Consider the following 18,168-nt stretch of genomic DNA (forward strand, 5'->3'; position numbering starts at 1 on the left):
GGTTTATAGAACCACACCATGGGGGCAATCACCCCTCTCCTTCCCATGGATTTAATCATTTTGTCTCTAGCATTATGTTGCAGCACTCTTAAGCAATCAAGGTGTTAAAACATGGCAATATTATTCAGGAAACAGAGCCACGCTCAGGGAATACTTGGGTGGCTAATGGGAAATGAATCAGTGCAGGCACTGTGTATAGAATTACTGCACGTTCTGCCACTGCACGTCTGGGCTTTGACTGGGACACTGTGCTCTCTGTCTCTTTATTCTAGATCAAGATGATGTCATCGCCACATGTTCTGCTCTCTTAAAGAGACAGACTCCTACTGCACAATGGGCGAGAGAGCAGGCTTGGTGAGAAAGAAGGGTAGTGTTGGTAATAGTGTTCTCCTTGCATGGGTAATAATACTTAAAACAACTGGTCAATAGGAGCTGAGTTTCTGTGTTTTGGTGACTGGTAACCAGTACAGGTTATATATTTTTGCTGTTAGGTCTACAAACAAGTGTTTCAGGTTTGAGATGTCTCTGGATGTGTCTGACAAACATGTATTTCTTTGTTTAAATATATATATATTGGACTCCAGCTATTACTGGTTTGATGTCTATATAATTTTTATCTCTCAATTTATAAACCTATTTCTGAAGAGTGGAATCTGCTTGTTACATTATTGTATTTATGTTTTGGGTTGAGAGATCTCTAATGTTATTTTTCCTGAGGTTAGATATTTATTTAGACATTTACTGTGTTTATATATTTCCCTGTATGGATTACCTATCTGTTTAGTTAAGTAGGATAATAATTACATTGCAATTCCTCTATCAGAATTTAGCTATATTATCACCTTTTTGAGCTTCATATTTTTACCTGTGTTGGGTTTTATTATTTTATTTTTTAAAAATTACTGAAATTGAGATCACTTACCAGATTTTATAGCTCTATTTCTGGAATAATAAATCAGTCCCACTTGAACTGTATTCCTTGATTGTCATGCTGTTCATAACCGTGTTTAATGGAGATGTTTATAGTAGGCATAAAAAATCTATATTTAAACTTGTAAAAGTAGGTGTCTAGCACAAAAAGTGTTATAGTGAAAGTAAAGTTATAGATTTGTCAATAGTAGTATAGTATAATATAGTGACAAACGTAGTCGCTAACTTCATTTTTCATAAAATATATTATACATTTCGGCTGTCCCACCCGCCGCATGCGTAAGTAAGCGTGCGCGTTCTCGAGTTGATAATCTATGTGCATGCGCTAACGTTCTCCTTTTAGATACATACTAGCAATGTCCTTGTAACAATGATGAGGATCGAAATGGGAATTCCCTTTCCAAATGCGCATGCAGCTTGACTGCATTCGTGAACGCGCTAGTTGAGTGACATACAGTTGAGGGTTTCACGCATGCCCATTAGAACAAGAGGGAGGTTATCATGGCGAGTTAGACGCCAATGGGGGAACCAATCCGTTAGATACGGGTGAAATCGTCACTCTGGTATTAGAATTTTTTATGCAGGTGGAGGAACGTCGATAGTCTTCGGCAAACGAACAAAGTAAATAAAAAGAGTTATAAATCGATTTATAAGTAATCATGAATTAAAGTACACTTTATTTTTTTATATACTTTACATTGCAAATGAACAATGACTATAACTTTACTTTCACTTTAAAGTAACATATTACTATTTTTTTTTCTTTCATGTATATGAAAAAGCAGCAGCTAAACATTTTAAAATATGTAATTGAAAAAAAAAGTAAAAACGGTTTATATTTAAGGTAAAATTAACAGGGTGCATAACTGATATACAACTGAGTCCTGTGTCTCTTCTGCTCACTAGGTTACAGGGACAACTCCCACAGGGAAAAAAAGTTTTATATTCAGCAAAGGAACATCCATTTTTTAAAAGTACATTTTAAAACATTTGCTTTTAGACAGAACAGATAAAAAAATTGAGTATTATATCCCTTTAAGTTAAAGCTGTTTATTTTGAATTTGAAAGTTACAGGAAGTGCACAACTAGTTCTAAGGATAGGGAGATCAGTTGGTGACAAGGGACACTCCCACAACTCTGCTAAAGAACAGTGAAACATCTCACAACACTGTTATTTTTTTATACATATTAAAGGGACATTCCGGTCAACATTTAAATGCACATAGATGAATTTCATATTTGAATATAAACATATTTGCAATATACACGAATTGGCAAAAATGCTTCTAGTTATAGCTGTTTTAGTGTTAACATTTTTCTCTGCATGTGAAGCATAGCTGGATGTTCTCAGTGCAATAGCATTTTAAATACTGCAGCTGCTCAGAGGGCCAGTGAGGCTTGTATCATGTCAGCAATTATTCAAATTTTGGCTGGAATGTCCCTTTAATAGGTTAAAACATGTTAATGCCAGAGTTTAATTTGTCAATAAAACATAACAAAAAAGAACGTTTCTGGTTTCAGCAATTATTCAATAAACATCTGAGAATTAACAGTTATTTCATGGGTGATATGTGCAAAACAAATGGAAACAAAATATTGCAGCTTTGTACGAAGAACTCCTTAGTTTAACACCAAAAGCTTCAACATTTTTGGGAGGGAAGCACGGAGTGCAAGTTCAAGTGTAATGAAACCAGGAAATGCTTTTTTTTCTTTCAATCTGCGTTAGAACATTTACAGGGATATCAAAGTCAAAACTAAAGGGACAGTGACTTGATAGTTTTCCCCTTCATGTGTTCCCAATGACTTGTTTTACCAGTTGCAGAGTATAAAATGTATATAAAATGTGTTTATTTTTGTAAATTAAGTAGTCGGATTTGCTCTTTGAAATCACAGCCTGTCAAAATAGGCTAAGCTTTCAGAGAGATCAGGCATCCTTAAAGGGATACTAAACCTAATTTTTTTCTTTAATGATTTAGATAGAGCATGCAATTTTATGCAACTTTCTAAATTTACTCCTATTATCAATTTTTCTTCGTTCTCTTGCTATCTTTATGTAAAGCTTAGGAGCCGGCCCATTTTTGGTTCAGAACATGGGTTACATTTGCTTATTGGTAACTAAATATAGCCACCAATAAGCAAGCGCTATCGAGGGTGCTGAACCTAAAATGGTCCGACTCCTAAGCTTTTCATTCCTGCTTTCTAAATAAAGATAGCAAGAGAACGAATAAAAATTGATAATAGGAGTAAATTAGAAATTTGCTTAAAATTACATGCTCTATCTGAATCATGAAAGGAAAAAAAAATGGGTTTAGTGTCCCTTTAACTTATCACTCAAATGCTTCCCTTTCTTATCTCTGTCTCTATACAATACTTAGAAAAAAACAATTGAAAATGAACATTTTATTTCTCCCACTCCCCACTGGGAGTGTAATTTCTTCAGCTGGCAGTGTTTATATAGCTTATCAATGGCCAATACTTGAAGGGACCGTCTGCTTGATTTTTTTGATTGTTTAAAAAGATAGATAACAACTTTACTGCGCATTCTCCAGCTTTGCACAACCAGCATTGTTATATTAATATACTTTAATCCTCTACATTTCTGACTGTTTCTAAGCCTTTGCGGGTCACCTCTTATCGGAGCTAGTTTACGTGTGACATATAGATAACATTGTGTTTACTCCCATGGAGTTATTTATGAAGCAACACTAATTGGCTAAAATGCAAGTTTGTAAATAGCATTGAGATAAGGGGGTAGTCTGCAGAAGCTTAGATGCAGGGTAATTACAGAGGTAAAAAGTATATTAAAGGACCAGTAAATACAGTAGATTTGCATAATCAACAAATACATGATAACAAGACAATGCAATACCACTTAGGCTGAACTTCAAATGAGTAGATTTTTTTTCTGACAAATTTCAAAATGATGTCTATTTCCACTCCTCCTGTATCATGTGACAGCCATCAGCCAATCACAAATGCATATACGTATATTCTGTGAATTGTTGCACATGCTCAGTAGGAGCTGGTGGCTCAGAAAGTGTAAATATAAACAGACAGAATTGTAAAGTTGTTTAAAATTGCTGCTCTATCTGAATCATAAAAGTTTAATTTTTACTTCAGTGTCCCTTTAACATAACCACAAAGCTGGGGAATGGGTAATAAAAGGATTATCTATCTTTTTAAACCTTTAACAATTTTCATGTAGACTGTCCCCTTTAAAGGGACATGAAACCCAAACAATTTCTTTCATGTTTCTGATTGCGTATGCATTTTTTTAAACAACTTTCCAATTTACTTCTGTTATCTAATATGTTTTGTTCTCTTGGTATCCTTTGTTAAAACATACATAGGTAGGCTCATGAGCAGCAATGCACTACTGGGAGCTAGCTGCTGATTGGTGGCTGCACATATATGCCTTTTTATTGGTTCACCTTATGTGCTCAGTTAGCTCCCAGTGGTGCTGCTTCAGTAAAAAAATACTAAGAGAATAAAGCAAATTTGATAATAGAGGTACATTTAAATTGTATGCTCTATCTGAATCATGAAAGAAAAATGTTAGTTTTCATGCCCCTTTAAGTATAGAAACTTTCAGCATAGGTGGGGATAACACAGGCAAAATCAGCTATTACAAAGGCTGATATAAAGTAAATGAGCTATTTGTAAAAATGTAATATACTCCAGCAGGTAAAATGGATCATTGGGGACAAATTAAATGGGATAAAAAAATTAGGGTAAACTGTCCCTTTAAACTTTTAGCTTACTTTGATCTCTTGGTATCCTTTGCTGGAAAGCATATTTATGCATGCTTATGATCAGCATTGTACTACTGAGAGCTAGTTGGTGATTGGTGGTCACACACATATTCCTCCTGTCATTGGCTCACAAGATGTGCAGTAGTGTATTGCTGCCCTGGAGCTGCCTTTTTAACTATGTGATTAGGCCCTTTGCAGCATACTCAAAAATGTAAAATAATGCAAGTTTTGGTAACATCATGACAGTAACAAGTTTTGTCTATTCCAGTAACAATTCCTGATTGGCTCCTTTAAATAAGGCAAGTGGTGGGAGGAGTTTGACAACTACTGGAAGCAAGTGTTAGTCTACCAGAAAGTTGCACACTCAACATGTATGGTAATTTATTGCAAAACAACTGTAAAACTCTTTTTATTATAACACTGATTCTAACTGTATCATAAGAAATTGGTAATAAATATCACTTGCTTCAAAGCAGCATGACATTTTTTTGTGATTGGCAGCACAAGCACATGTGATGTCTGTACTGACAGGGCCTAGAGTATAACTTCTATATTGGCATGTTTGCTACCGTTGGATGTTGGTACCTAAAACAATGAGTGGTTATACTACTGCTAATGTTTATTTTGTTTGTGTGCAGATGTCCAACTTCTGTTTATACACAGGATTTGAATACACAGAATTTAAACAAGGGGGTTCAGTGATGAGTATTTTGGTGGAGGCTAATGTCTGTAGTGTGAGGAGGTGGGGGTGGGTAAATTAGCAGATGGCATTTCCATAATAGGTATTGATTTTTTTCAAAAGAAGAGAACTGGCTGGCTCTTTTCCTTACTTTATCTGTCTTCTCAATGCTTTCAGTATATCAGTTCATCCTCTGATATAGATAAGTCTAAGGGGTCGATTTATCATGCTGCGGCGGACAGGGGCGTACATATGTGCCCCTGTCTGCCGCAGCTCGCCTCTGGTGGGCTGAATTCCACTGCAGGAATTCAGCGTTGCACAAGAACGCAATTTTGTGCAATGCTTACACCCCCTGCCGCGCACAGCCTATCACGTGCTGGCAGGAGTTTTCAATCTCCCCGGTCGACGAGATGTGGCGAAAGGTTAGGGAAGCAGCGGTCTGATGACCGCTGCTTGTTAAATACGGACTGCAGGTTCTATTGTGAGAACCTGCATTTGTAGGGGGTCAAAAGGCTTGCAAAGCTTTTGATAGATCGACCCCTAAACATTTGATCTGGATATATTAGGGGAACCAGTAGTGTATTGCTGCTTTGCATTGAAACAGCAGACACCCTTTTGATTATAACTGGTATTACAGCATTTTTTCTCTAAATTCCTAAGCTTTTAACCATAAAGAAGACGAATGCATGTAATTTGTTTCAATTGTTATATACTGTCTTGCTTAGTAGGGATTAAAACTCTGCCACAAGTCTATTATGCACCAGCTAGTTGACCCCTAATTTACCCTGTATCATGGGTAATCTAGGGTTAAATCACTGTGCTGTGGTTTCTACATTTTTAGTATAGCTCCTAATTTATTTATATATATATATATATATATATATATATATATATAAATTCAGAGGTTGACACTTGACAGAATTAGTTAAAACACTGTGGAGACAATTATTAAGCCAGTAAAATGTTTTTTTTTTAATATATGGAAATGTATGAAGAGGAATCAAAAAACTTTGGATCCAGGTAGAATTCATGGCCCCCAAATTTTGTCAACCTATATATGATATATAGATATCCGATGGGTATAACTCTGGGTTGGAAATTGTACGCTATATCTGAATCATAAAATAAACATTTTGGGTTTCGTGTTGCTTTAAGGCCATGAATGCTTCCATTTAAAATGCCATAGCGGCAGGCAAAGCACAGTTCTCAAATCTCTCAAAACATGCTGATAAACCTTCTGGAGATGTCATACATTGTTGGATTTGAACACATATTCTTAGATACTGGAATGATGGGCCCCCAGTACCTAAGAACACATATATGTCTTATTTTAGATAAAACAAAGAAAAAATAAGTGTGTCCCTTTATCCTTTTTTTGGTGTAAAATATATAAAAAAATAGATAATAATTTTGCGTAGTTTTTTTTCAGTTTATCTAATTTTTTATTTCTACTTATATTATACATAAAGAAACAAAAGATATCTTCTAACTTTTATTTACTAATTATTAAAGGGACAGTACACTGTAAAATTGTTTTTCCATAAATGTATTTTAAATGACTTGTTATACCAACTGCAGAGTATAAAATATTTGAGAAATTGCATTTTCGGGTATATTTGTGTATCTGAAGTAGCTGGTTTTGTGCTTTGAAACCACAGCCTATTACAATGGGTTGAGCTTCAGGTAATATCAGATCTCATTATGTTATCACTTTCATGTACACAGACTTGCTTCCTTATCTTATATTTGTCTGGAACACCAAAGCTCAATACATAGAGAGAACAATGGAAAATTATCATTTTATTACTTAACTACCATGCCCCCCACTGAGGGTGAAATCTATTGTTTACTTAGGCTATTCAATAGCGTATACGCCAGTATCAAAACTTTCAGTATAGGTTGGGAAACCACAAGCTAAATCAGCTATTTCAAATGCTGAAATATGAGTAAAGGAGCTACTTGCAACCAATTTAATACACTCTAGCAGGTAAAAAGGATCATTGGGAATAATTTAAAGGGGAGAAAGTTTTTGGGTGAACTGTCCCTTTAATGGAAAACATAAGAATGAAAATCCTAAATGTCAGTGTTTAGGATAGGTAAAATGGTGCTAAATTTGGAATCATAACGTTTGATTTCAACACTTTGAAAATAACAACTTAAAGCGAAAGTAAATCCTAGCGTTTTACAAACGCTAGGGTTGACTATTGAAACAAATAAACGGCACCTTCATTGATGAAGTATAAGATACTTCATGTAGAAAGCTCCTTTATTTGATTCAATCGATTGCCGCTCTTAGCTCCTACAGCAGCCCACGGCTAAAAAATGTTTTGGCTAAGAGGTGACGATGTCACTTCTTAGCCAAATAGCCGTCAGATAAATCCGGCTTGGCGCCCATGGTAGCCGGATTTACCGCACGGCTATTGGCTAAGAGGTGAAAACGTCACCTCTTAGCCAAAATATTTTTTAGCCGTGCTCTGCTGTAGGAGCTAAGAGCAGTGATCAATTGAAACAAATAAAGGGGCTTTCTACATACCATAAAAATACCTTGCATTTCTGCAAACTAAAGGCATTTCTATATGCACTTCCTTGTTTAATTTCTATAGAGAAACAGAAAAGATGAGAAGTAAACAATGTTGTACCTTTAACACCAATAAGACAAACACGGATGGGTATAGCGCTAGACCAAACACCTACTATGCCTCACTAAAGTTATTGCCTCCTCCCTAGACAATATCGAATTTAAAATAAAAATACAAAGGATATAGGAGGCGCTATAGAGACATAGGATATATAGATAGATATATAGATATAAAATTGGCTGTATTAAACCAGCCTTAGAAAATCTAAAATTTACGTGCCAAATCCCTTCATATATTTAGTAATCAGTTAAAGTGTAATTGAGTGGCAATAAATCCTTACAGCATAGACTTAATGGGTGTAAAATAAAACAGAAGGGCAGAGAACCAGGAGTCCTTACTGCATATCAAATACAATTTATTGTCAGAATAAAATTAAATAATAGAATGCAATATTCAGTTAAAACATATTCAGTTAAAACATATGCAATATTCAGTGAAACATAACCTGTATTGTTCAATAAATTCACAGCTAAAATAAATGTAAAATCCAATACCATTCACACATACAAAAATCAGAACCGGTTAAGCCATTCAAACTATTTCAAACCTCTCAGATACTCGTTAATGAGGAAAAAAGATAGCTAGTGGAGAACACCTAAAGAAGCTTGTGTTCAAATCCTAATGTTAATGTCCCATGGGGATCCCCAGAAATTAATGTCCAGAATGACAATGTGGGTTTATGTTACTATTCCAACTTTGAGATATTCGGGTAAGCGTTCCCAATAGGACCGTTATATCACCAGTCTCTCTTAACTCAAAAATTGGCCCCCGATGGTTTAAAAGTTCATTCCTTACTGTCCTCTCAAACACAGACAGTCAAATATATAAACAAAGCCGGGAGGCTTTCCTACCTCCTTTCAAATGTCCGCCCAAACGTGTCTGCCAACGGTCTCCTTACCTGGCTCGACACTCCGGCTGCTCCTTCAGATGTAAAACAGCGATGATTCCGTGAAATTACGTCACCCGGTGTCCGGATCCTGGGTGACCACTTGTGCAAGTGTTAGTTACCACGGGTATTTTCACAGGATGCCCTCTGCACTTCTGTACGCCAGGGTACACAGAGATCTTGAAAAAGACCCAGGAAAGGGGTTGAAACGCGTAGAGGACTTACCTGCTACTGTTTGTGAACGTCTGAAGAATTGGAGCTGGACAGAACTCTGTGTACCCTGGCGTACAGAAGTGCAGAGGGCATCCTGTGAAAATACCCGTGGTAACTAACACTTGCGCAAGTGGTCACCCAGGATCCGGACACCGGGTGACGTAATTTCACGGAATCATCGCTCTTTTACATCTGAAGGAGCAGCCGGAGTGTCGAGTCAGGTAAGGAGACCGTTGGCAGACACGTTTGGGCGGACATTTGAAAGGAGGTAGGAAAGCCTCCCGGCTTTGTTTATATATTTGACTGTCTGTGTTTGAGAGGACAGTAAGGAATGAACTTTTAAACCATCGGGGGCCAATTTTTGAATTAAGAGAGACTGGTGATATAACGGTCCTATTGGGGAAGCTTACCCGAATATCTCAAAGTTGGAATAGTAACATAAACCCACATTGTCATTCTGGACATTAATTTCTGGGGATCACCATGGGACATTAACATTAGGATTTGAACACAAGCTTCTTTAGGTGTTCTCCACTAGCTATCTTTTTTCCTCATTAACGAGTATCTGAGAGGTTTGAAATAGTTTGAATGGCTTAACCGGTTCTGATTTTTGTATGTGTGAATGGTATTGGATTTTACATTTATTTTAGCTGTGAATTTATTGAACAATACAGGTTATGTTTCACTGAATATTGCATATGTTTTAACTGAATATGTTTTAACTGAATATTGCATTTTATTATTTAATTTTATTCTGACAATAAATTGTATTTGATATGCAGTAAGGACTCCTGGTTCTCTGCCCTTCTGTTTTATTTTACACCCATTAAGTCTATGCTGTAAGGATTTATTGCCACTCAATTACACTTTAACTGATTACTAAATATATGAAGGGATTTGGCACGTAAATTTTAGATTTTCTAAGGCTGGTTTAATACAGCCAATTTTATATCTATATATCTATCTATATATCCTATGTCTCTATAGCGCCTCCTATATCCTTTGTATTTAACTTTAACACCAATGACAAACATTCTGTAAATATTTCTGGGGCAGATACCTCAGTCTTTAAAATATATCCAGAGACAGTGCTCTCAATAGGAAGAAAACATATGAGACAAAATATACAGGCACCTCATTACAGAAGTATTCACACTGTGGAGTGTAGGGAGTGCTTTTACATTTTAAATATAATTCCATTAGCAAAAATGCTTCTAGTAAAAGTGCATTAACAAAAGGCTCCCCTGCATTAGGATTGTACAGTGTTTCAATGGCATACTCACATATGCTACATGTGACTAGATTTAAACACTGTGCTTGCTCAGAGAGCTGGCAGTGGTGTATATTGCAACAGTACAGACTTAATTTGTATCATACAAGCTGCTGTTGACTCACTGAGAAGGTGTAGTGTTTGAATCCTGATGCTCTAGTCACACGAAGCATATGTGGGTATGCCGTTGAAACAGTGTACAATCCTAATGCAGGGGAGCCTTTTATTAGTGCAAGTTGCAGGTCCATCTATCTATCTATCTATCCCCAAAATCATTAGACAGAGCATCATGTATATTATTACTATTGCTTACTACTGAGTTAGATTTCGGGGCCCAAAACAGTTTGCAGCAGGGCCCTTTGTTAAGTAGGTCTGCTACTTTTCAGTCTCATATTAGTTTCACAAAGAGCTTTTATTGAATCAATGCCAGTGATACACTGACTTATCATTCCGCTATACACATTAAGTGGAAATCAATAAAGAAACCTGAGTCCTGAAATAGACACTGTAAGCTGGAATTGGAAGACCAAAAAAAAAATAGTTAAAAAACAATCCAACATAGGAACAATTTTTAAAATAGACAATTAAATTTGACATCATTACTATTCTATTACTATACTATACTATTACTATATGAATAATAAATTCATTTCACTTACATAACATTTCCCTCATCTAACTCTGTATTAACATCTTTCTCAATCTTGCAGTCCTCACCTCCTGTTTCTCAACCTCCTACCCTTCTAGATTGTAAGTTCCCACGGGAATAGGGCCCTCAATCCCTCCTGTATGTGTTTGTAAATTTTGTCCTGTCAAGTCTTGTTTTATTTAAATGAATTGTATCCATGGACAGCACTGCGGAATATGTTGGCGCTTCATAAATAAAGTATAATAATAATAATTACTATATACAAATATTCTCCAATCAATAGTAAAAAAAAATCCTGACCCAGCAATATACCATAGTAAGATTTTTTTGCAGCCACACCCAGAAACAGACTTTAGGTACCAGCCAGCCTCATTTAGGGATTAAATATAGCTTTAATACAAGGCACCTGTATCCTGTGAAATAAACCTGGCTTGTGAGACTTAAAGGAACAGTGTTACTTAAACAAATCACAAATAAAAGTTCAATCTATTAGCGTTGCGGAATCTGTTGGCGCTCTACAAATACCTGATAATAATAATAATGAATCAAGCCTTTACATTGTAATGTTTGTTATTTTGGCAGGTGTTTAGTATTGCAGCTAAGTTTCAGGGTTTTTGAATTAGGTATATAAATCACCCCTATTTCAATGTTTTTATTTTTAAATAAAACATTTTTTGTTCAGTTCGCATTTCCATAAACATTATTGCACCCTAGTTTAACCCTTTCACTGCTAAGCCATTTATAGATTAAAGGGACAGTCAAGTGAAATAAGTGGTCAGTCAGCAGAAGCTTAGATACAAGGTAATTACAGAGGTAAAACATGTATTATTATAACTGTGTTGGTTATGCAAAATTGGGAAATGGGTAATAAAGGGATTATCTGACTGTCCCTTTAAGATTTATAGTTTCAATGCTTTTTTATTTATCACCCCTGTCCACCCGACCTCTCCGCTGATTGCTGCCCACATTTAACATTGCACATGAGCCCTCCTTTGTGCTTGCGTGCAACCCTGCCTCCTGCACAGCTAATCGCGCGGGTAGGAGCTGTCAATCTTCCCGTTCGAGACCGGTGAGATTAAAATTCTCTACCTAAAAGGTGGAGAACATGATAGGGAAGCAGCAGTCTGATGACCGCTGTTTGAAAAAATCGTGACTGCAGGTTTGCTTGTGGGAACCTGCAGTCAAAGTGAAGAAAAGGGCTTGATAAATTCTATGTTAAACATCAGTACAACTGCCTTAAACACCGAAACCTAGGATTCAAATACTTGCTCTAATAAATCATATGTAGGTTTTCACAAGACACCTATTTAGGGCTAGATTACCCTATTTATCGCTCCCACTCGCGAGCTATTGCAACCGCGTTAATGCCAGATGTGCTAACCCGACACACATTCACATTCCAATGTTCTTCACATTGAAGAATATGTTTTATTTATTCATAAACAGAAATTCCTACATATATCTGATGTTTGTTATTTTGGTAAAATATATTTATACCTATATATCTATATGATTATATATAGGTATAGATATATACAGATATATATAGGAATATTTAATATTCCCCTATGTAAAGAATATTGGAATGGGTAATATTTACAGTAAATACCTAGTTAAACATTTTATTAATTATTAATATTGCATACATATATATATATATATATATATATATATATATACACACACACACGTTTGCAGACTTTTTTTTTCACACCTGAGACCTCATATCTTTGAGCTCTTTTAACTTTTGATTGCAATTTTCTTTTCAATTAAAGGGACACTCAAGACAAAATAAACTTTTATGATTCAGAAAGATAATGCAGTTTTAAGACACTTTCCAATTTACTTACATTATCAAATTTTGCACAATATTCACACTTTCTGGGGAACAAGATCCTACTGAGCATGTGCACAAGCTCACAGGGTATACATATACTAGTCTGTGATTGGCTGATGTCTGTCACATGATACAGGGGGCTGGAAAATGGGAGAAAAAATAAATTTGAATTTCAAATAAGCAGTAGATTTTTTTCGGACAGATTAAGTGCTATTATTGCATTGTCTTTTTATTATGTAATTCTACTGCATTGAGTGGTCCTTTAAGTTATTATGAGTGTTACAAATAAGATTACTTCTCTTAGTATCCTTTGTTGAAGAGTAGGCTCAGGAACATCAATGAACTACTGGGAACTAGATGAACACATCTGTCTGGTGAGCCAATTGCAAGAGACATATGTGGAGCCACAAATTACCAGCTAGCTCCCAGTAGTGCTGTAGTACCAAGAGAAGTAAATTGAAAGTAATTTAAAATATTATGCTCTATGTAGTTTAATTATGACTTTTATGTCCCTTTAACAAATTCAAATAGCTGCACTTACATCTATCTATCTCTATCTATCTATCTATCTATCTATCTATCCATCCGTGTGTTTTTATATATATATATATATATATATATATATATATATATATAAACACCTGATCATCAGACATATATGCACTTGTTGGACATTCCATTCCAAAAAACATGAGAAGGCTCTCCACAAGATTTTGGAGTGTATCTGTGGGAATTTGTGCTTATTCAGCCAAAAGAGTATTTGTCTGGTCAGACGCTAATGTTGGACGAGATGGTCTGGCTCACAATCTGTGTTCCAGTTTATCCCAAAGGTGTTCGGTGGGTTTGAGTTCAGGGCTCTGTGCTGGTCACTTGAGTTCCTCCACACCGAACTTGTCAAACCATGTGTTCATGGACCTCGCTTTGTGCTGGAACAGGAAAGGGCCTTCCCCAAACTGCAGCCACAAACTTGGAAGCATTGTATTGTCTAAAATGTCTTTGTATCCTTTCACTGGAACTAAGGGGCTTAGTCCAAACCCTGAAAAACAGCCCAGACCATTTTATTCTTTACAGTAGGCACTATTATGCATTCCGGTAGGTAGCGTTCTCCTGGTATCCGCAAAACTTAGATTATTCAATTAGACTGCCAGATAGTGACGCGTAATTCATTCGTTCCAGAGAACACATTCCCACTGCTCCAGAGTCCAGTGTTAGTGTGCTTTACAGCACTTCAGCAGACTAGTCAGGGGTTAAAAGTTACTAGCCCAAGGGGAAAAATGTACTAGTCCACTCAATGGTAAATATGGGGAAAAGTAAATATTTTTACTTGTCCATAGCAATTTTTTTATATTTATTTGACACAAACAAACAAAATATTTACAACATGTGTGATAATATACTTTCAACTATTTTTAAAACAATACCAAGACAATTATAGAATACAAAATATTTAACCAGCAGAAGTTGTTCCAACAACACAATAGCTTTAAATTCAGTTATAATGATTTAAGTTTGTTTTTTTTGTTTACTAATAGGTTGGGATTTATTAAAACATTCCCATTTCTTGAAAAATCTCTGTATTCGTAGACCAGGATCTATAAGAGAATCTTATTGTTAAACTATCATATAATAATTAATTAACTTTATTAAAAAAGATAAATATTGGAAAATGTTTTGATTTTCAATATTTAACAATTAATTTCCTACCCTACACATCACAAAGAGGGAAATCCTGTTCCATATTCTTATTTTCTTCTTTAATAAATACAATTTTATAAATAACAGTTTTGGATCTTGCTTTTGTTATTTTATTTAACCAATTCAACACCATTTCCCAATATATTTCTATATTTTTCACTTATCAGGGACTAGTGGAGATTTCAAGCACTGGATATATATATATATATATATATATATATATATATATATATATATGTATGTATATATATTTATATACGTGTGTGTGTGTGTTTATGTATATGTAGGGTTGTTTGATTGCTGTCACTGAGAACTCCAAAAATTACAAATTTAGACAATGAGAGACAATCTGGGATTAAAATGCCAGTAAATGAAAGTATTTTTCTCTGTTTTTAAGGCACAGCTGGCTCAGGCTCTATATGATAATACAGCAGAGAGCCCAGAGGAACTGAGTTTTCGCAGAGGGGACGTCATGTTGGTTCTGGAACGAGATGCTCCAACCCTTGGAGGATGGTGGCGCTGCTCTCTGAGGGGGCAACAAGGTATTGCACCTGGGAACAGACTGCGGCTTCTTACTGATACACCATCACAAGAGAATGAGTATCAAGCTCCACGTGCACTGAGGGCTCCAACAGATAAGGAGGAACCTCAGAGTGTCAAGGAGATACCACAGACTCTGTCAGAAACTGAGGTGAGTATCAGAAATAATTAATTGGGTACCCCATGTAAGGTTAGAGAAATTAAATATTTACTTCTTTTGTAGGTATATGAAGTCCCCCCAGTGGCACGACCCTGCCTCATTCCTCCATTGACTGGAGCTCAGGATGATATTTACAAATGTCCTCGTCTCATAGGGGCATTGGTGCAGAACCCACAAGAGGTATAAAACACCAGAAACTGCATAGTCACAGTCTATTAAGCTTTACATATATTATGTTTCTTTCCCCACGTTTTTGCTTTAGGTAAGCAATCATTGCATTTTTAATTACCTATATTTGGATTTTATCTTCCTCCCATGATTAAGATAGTGATGGCCCACAAGTTTAATTAATGAAATATATAATAATAAACTACTCAGCAATATATATACAAAATTACACAATGTGTACCACTATAAACTATCCAAACTATCATGAACAGATATATTATGTTTTTATTCTCAGCCACAACTTCCCAAGTCACCCTCACCAGGGGGCTGTGAAAGCTCATAGTGTCCTGACCTCCTGCTTTAGAAGTACTTGTCCTGTTTATCTCACAAGTGTTGACAGGCTCTATCATGCCTTTTTTTGCAGATATATGACATGCCTAAGTTACTGAGAGACTCCCAGAGTGCACCTGAGACATACGATAGTCCAGCATTATCGAGAGCTGTGGTATTGATGCCCCCGGAACCCATACCCACCCAATCGGAGACAATTCCAGAGGATATTTATGATGTTCCTCCAATCTTTCATAGTCTACCAGATACAGAGGGTGATGAGGAAGATGGAGTGTATTCTATGCCATCAAATCTTAAGAGGGTATCAGGACTACAAAACCTATATGAGGCACCTGAAGATATACTGAGCACTGGTCATCCCTTAGAAACCCTAGAACCTCCTCATACGCACCGTCTTTCAATCTCAAGTGTTGGTAGTGCTCGGTCTGTAGATTCTGCAGGAAGCAGAGAGTCTAACTTGCCACCTTCCCTAGTTTTGGAGTATCGTAATGATGGCACATGCACACTAGAAGCCTTGAGAGTGCTCCACCATGAACTACAGAGAGCATTTCCTTTTGTGGATGAAGGATTAGAGGAGTTGGAGGCATCTAAGAAAGTAGACACTCTAAGGGATTTTATTGGCATGGCACATATAGCTTTACTCCGCTCTTGTCAGGCATCAGACCCCTCTCTTCACAGAGAGCTCTCTGGCCATGTGGAACAGCTTGAACGTGTCATGCGTGACATGCAAGCAGGAGGGAAGCAGAATCCACTACCCAAAGTGGTACAAGAAGAAAGTGGATACATTGTAAGTCTTATCAATGCTAATGCTGCCCTTCTGTTCCCTCGCCCTCGACTGAGCTCAAGTGAGAGCCTCTCCCGCCGCCCACTACCTGCACTCCCCATTGCCTCTCCAGCCACCCACAGGAAGGGAAGCATTCAAGACAGACCTCTTCCACCACCACCCACGCTGTCTCATACACAGTTTAACAATGAGGAAACTGCTGACAGCGAGTATGAAAGGATACAGTGCAAAGACAATCATTATGTACATTTACAGGTAAGGAGCATTTTTATGTGGCTAAAACTCTTGTTATCATGTCCATGAACTTCAATGTATACAGTTTCATGCCTTATGGCGTAGATAGATACTTTCCAGGAGTTTTCAGACACTTTCCCTCCCTGCTGTCTTTACTTTGTTTATACCCATTTGAAATTCAGTAGCAGCTCTGCTCAAGCTGAGAATGTGTTGTTTTCTTTATTATTAAATAAGAAGAAAAAGATTGTGACTTTACTCAATATGCTTTACTGTGGCCTTGGTCAGGGCTACCTGACCATGGCTATCAGACTCACGATATCCCTTGGGTTTATTAGATTATGACTGTAGCTTTAAGGGTCATTATATTTCACCTTCATGGGCCCATTTTCCTTTCATAAACAGACTAGAACATGTTGTGCTATGCTTTCCTCAGTCTGTGTGCCATTATGTTCCCCAGATTGCCCAGCCCTGCTCCAAACACATCTTTGGTTTACCTGGGAATTATATTTCTTGTTACAGAAACTTATTTGAGGGATGAATTCCAAGCTTCTGTAAATGTATGTTTGCAGTTGCATAGCTGGGTGTTTTCTCTGCAAAGCATTGTGTGTTAGGACCAGTACTGAAAGAGTTAATAGCAGCAGCACTAAAGAGTTCATGGAGCTATAATGCTGAGCCATTAGGATTTACTGCACAAACAGCATTCTCTGCATCTCCAACCTTCTGTACAATGTTATTTTTATTTTATTTTTATACATGTTGGGGGGAGATATTGAGTTATTTCCTGACACATGACATTATGTTGTGCTTTTGCATATTCTCATATGAAAAATAAAATAACAAACAAACAGCCAGATTACGAGTTTTGCGTTATGAGGGGTGCGGTACTAACTTGCACGTTATTCTCACAGCTCACTTACCTACAGCGCTGGTATTACAGGTTTTTACAAACCCGGCGTTAAAAGACAAGAAGTGAGCGTTGTGCTCCATACCGCACTCCAATACCAGCGCTGCTTAAGTCAGCGGTGAGCTGGTTGTACGTGCTCGTGCATGATTTCCCCATAGACATCAATGGGGAAAGCCGGCTGAGAAAAAGTCTAACACCTGCAATAAAGCAGCGTAAAGCTCAGTAACGCAGCCCCATTGATTCCTATGGGGAAACACATTTTATGTTTACACCTAATACCCTAACATGAACCCCGAGTCTAAACACCCCTAATATTACACTTATTAACCCCTAATCTGTCGCCCCCGACATAGCAGACACCTGCATTATACTTATTAACCCCTAATCTGTCGCTCCGGACATCGCTGCCACTATAATAAACATATTAACCCCTAAACCGCCGTACTCTCACCTCGCAAACATTAGTTAAATATTATT

At 36.8% G+C, this 18,168-nt stretch overlaps 1 protein-coding gene across 3 annotated transcripts in view; it reads left to right on the forward strand.

Moving 5' to 3' along the window:
- EFS (embryonal Fyn-associated substrate) overlaps window positions 1-18,168 on the forward strand; it is a 44,457-nt gene that overhangs the window by 1,080 nt on the left and 25,209 nt on the right. Inside the window, exons 3-6 of one of the 3 annotated variants that reach the window (XM_053702329.1) lie at window positions 273-354; window positions 14,948-15,241; window positions 15,314-15,430; window positions 15,843-16,808. In XM_053702329.1, coding sequence (XP_053558304.1) covers window positions 295-354; window positions 14,948-15,241; window positions 15,314-15,430; window positions 15,843-16,808 — 1,437 coding nt within the window. In that variant the 5' untranslated portion in view covers window positions 273-294. Of the gene's footprint in view, window positions 1-272; window positions 355-4,965; window positions 5,059-14,947; window positions 15,242-15,313; window positions 15,431-15,842; window positions 16,809-18,168 lie in introns of those variants that run through there. The other 2 variants (XM_053702332.1, XM_053702331.1) reach the window with 2 other exon arrangements.

The sequence above is a fragment of the Bombina bombina genome, chromosome 2 (assembly GCF_027579735.1).
Source record: "Bombina bombina isolate aBomBom1 chromosome 2, aBomBom1.pri, whole genome shotgun sequence".
In the NCBI taxonomy this organism is placed as follows: Eukaryota; Metazoa; Chordata; class Amphibia; order Anura; family Bombinatoridae; genus Bombina; species Bombina bombina.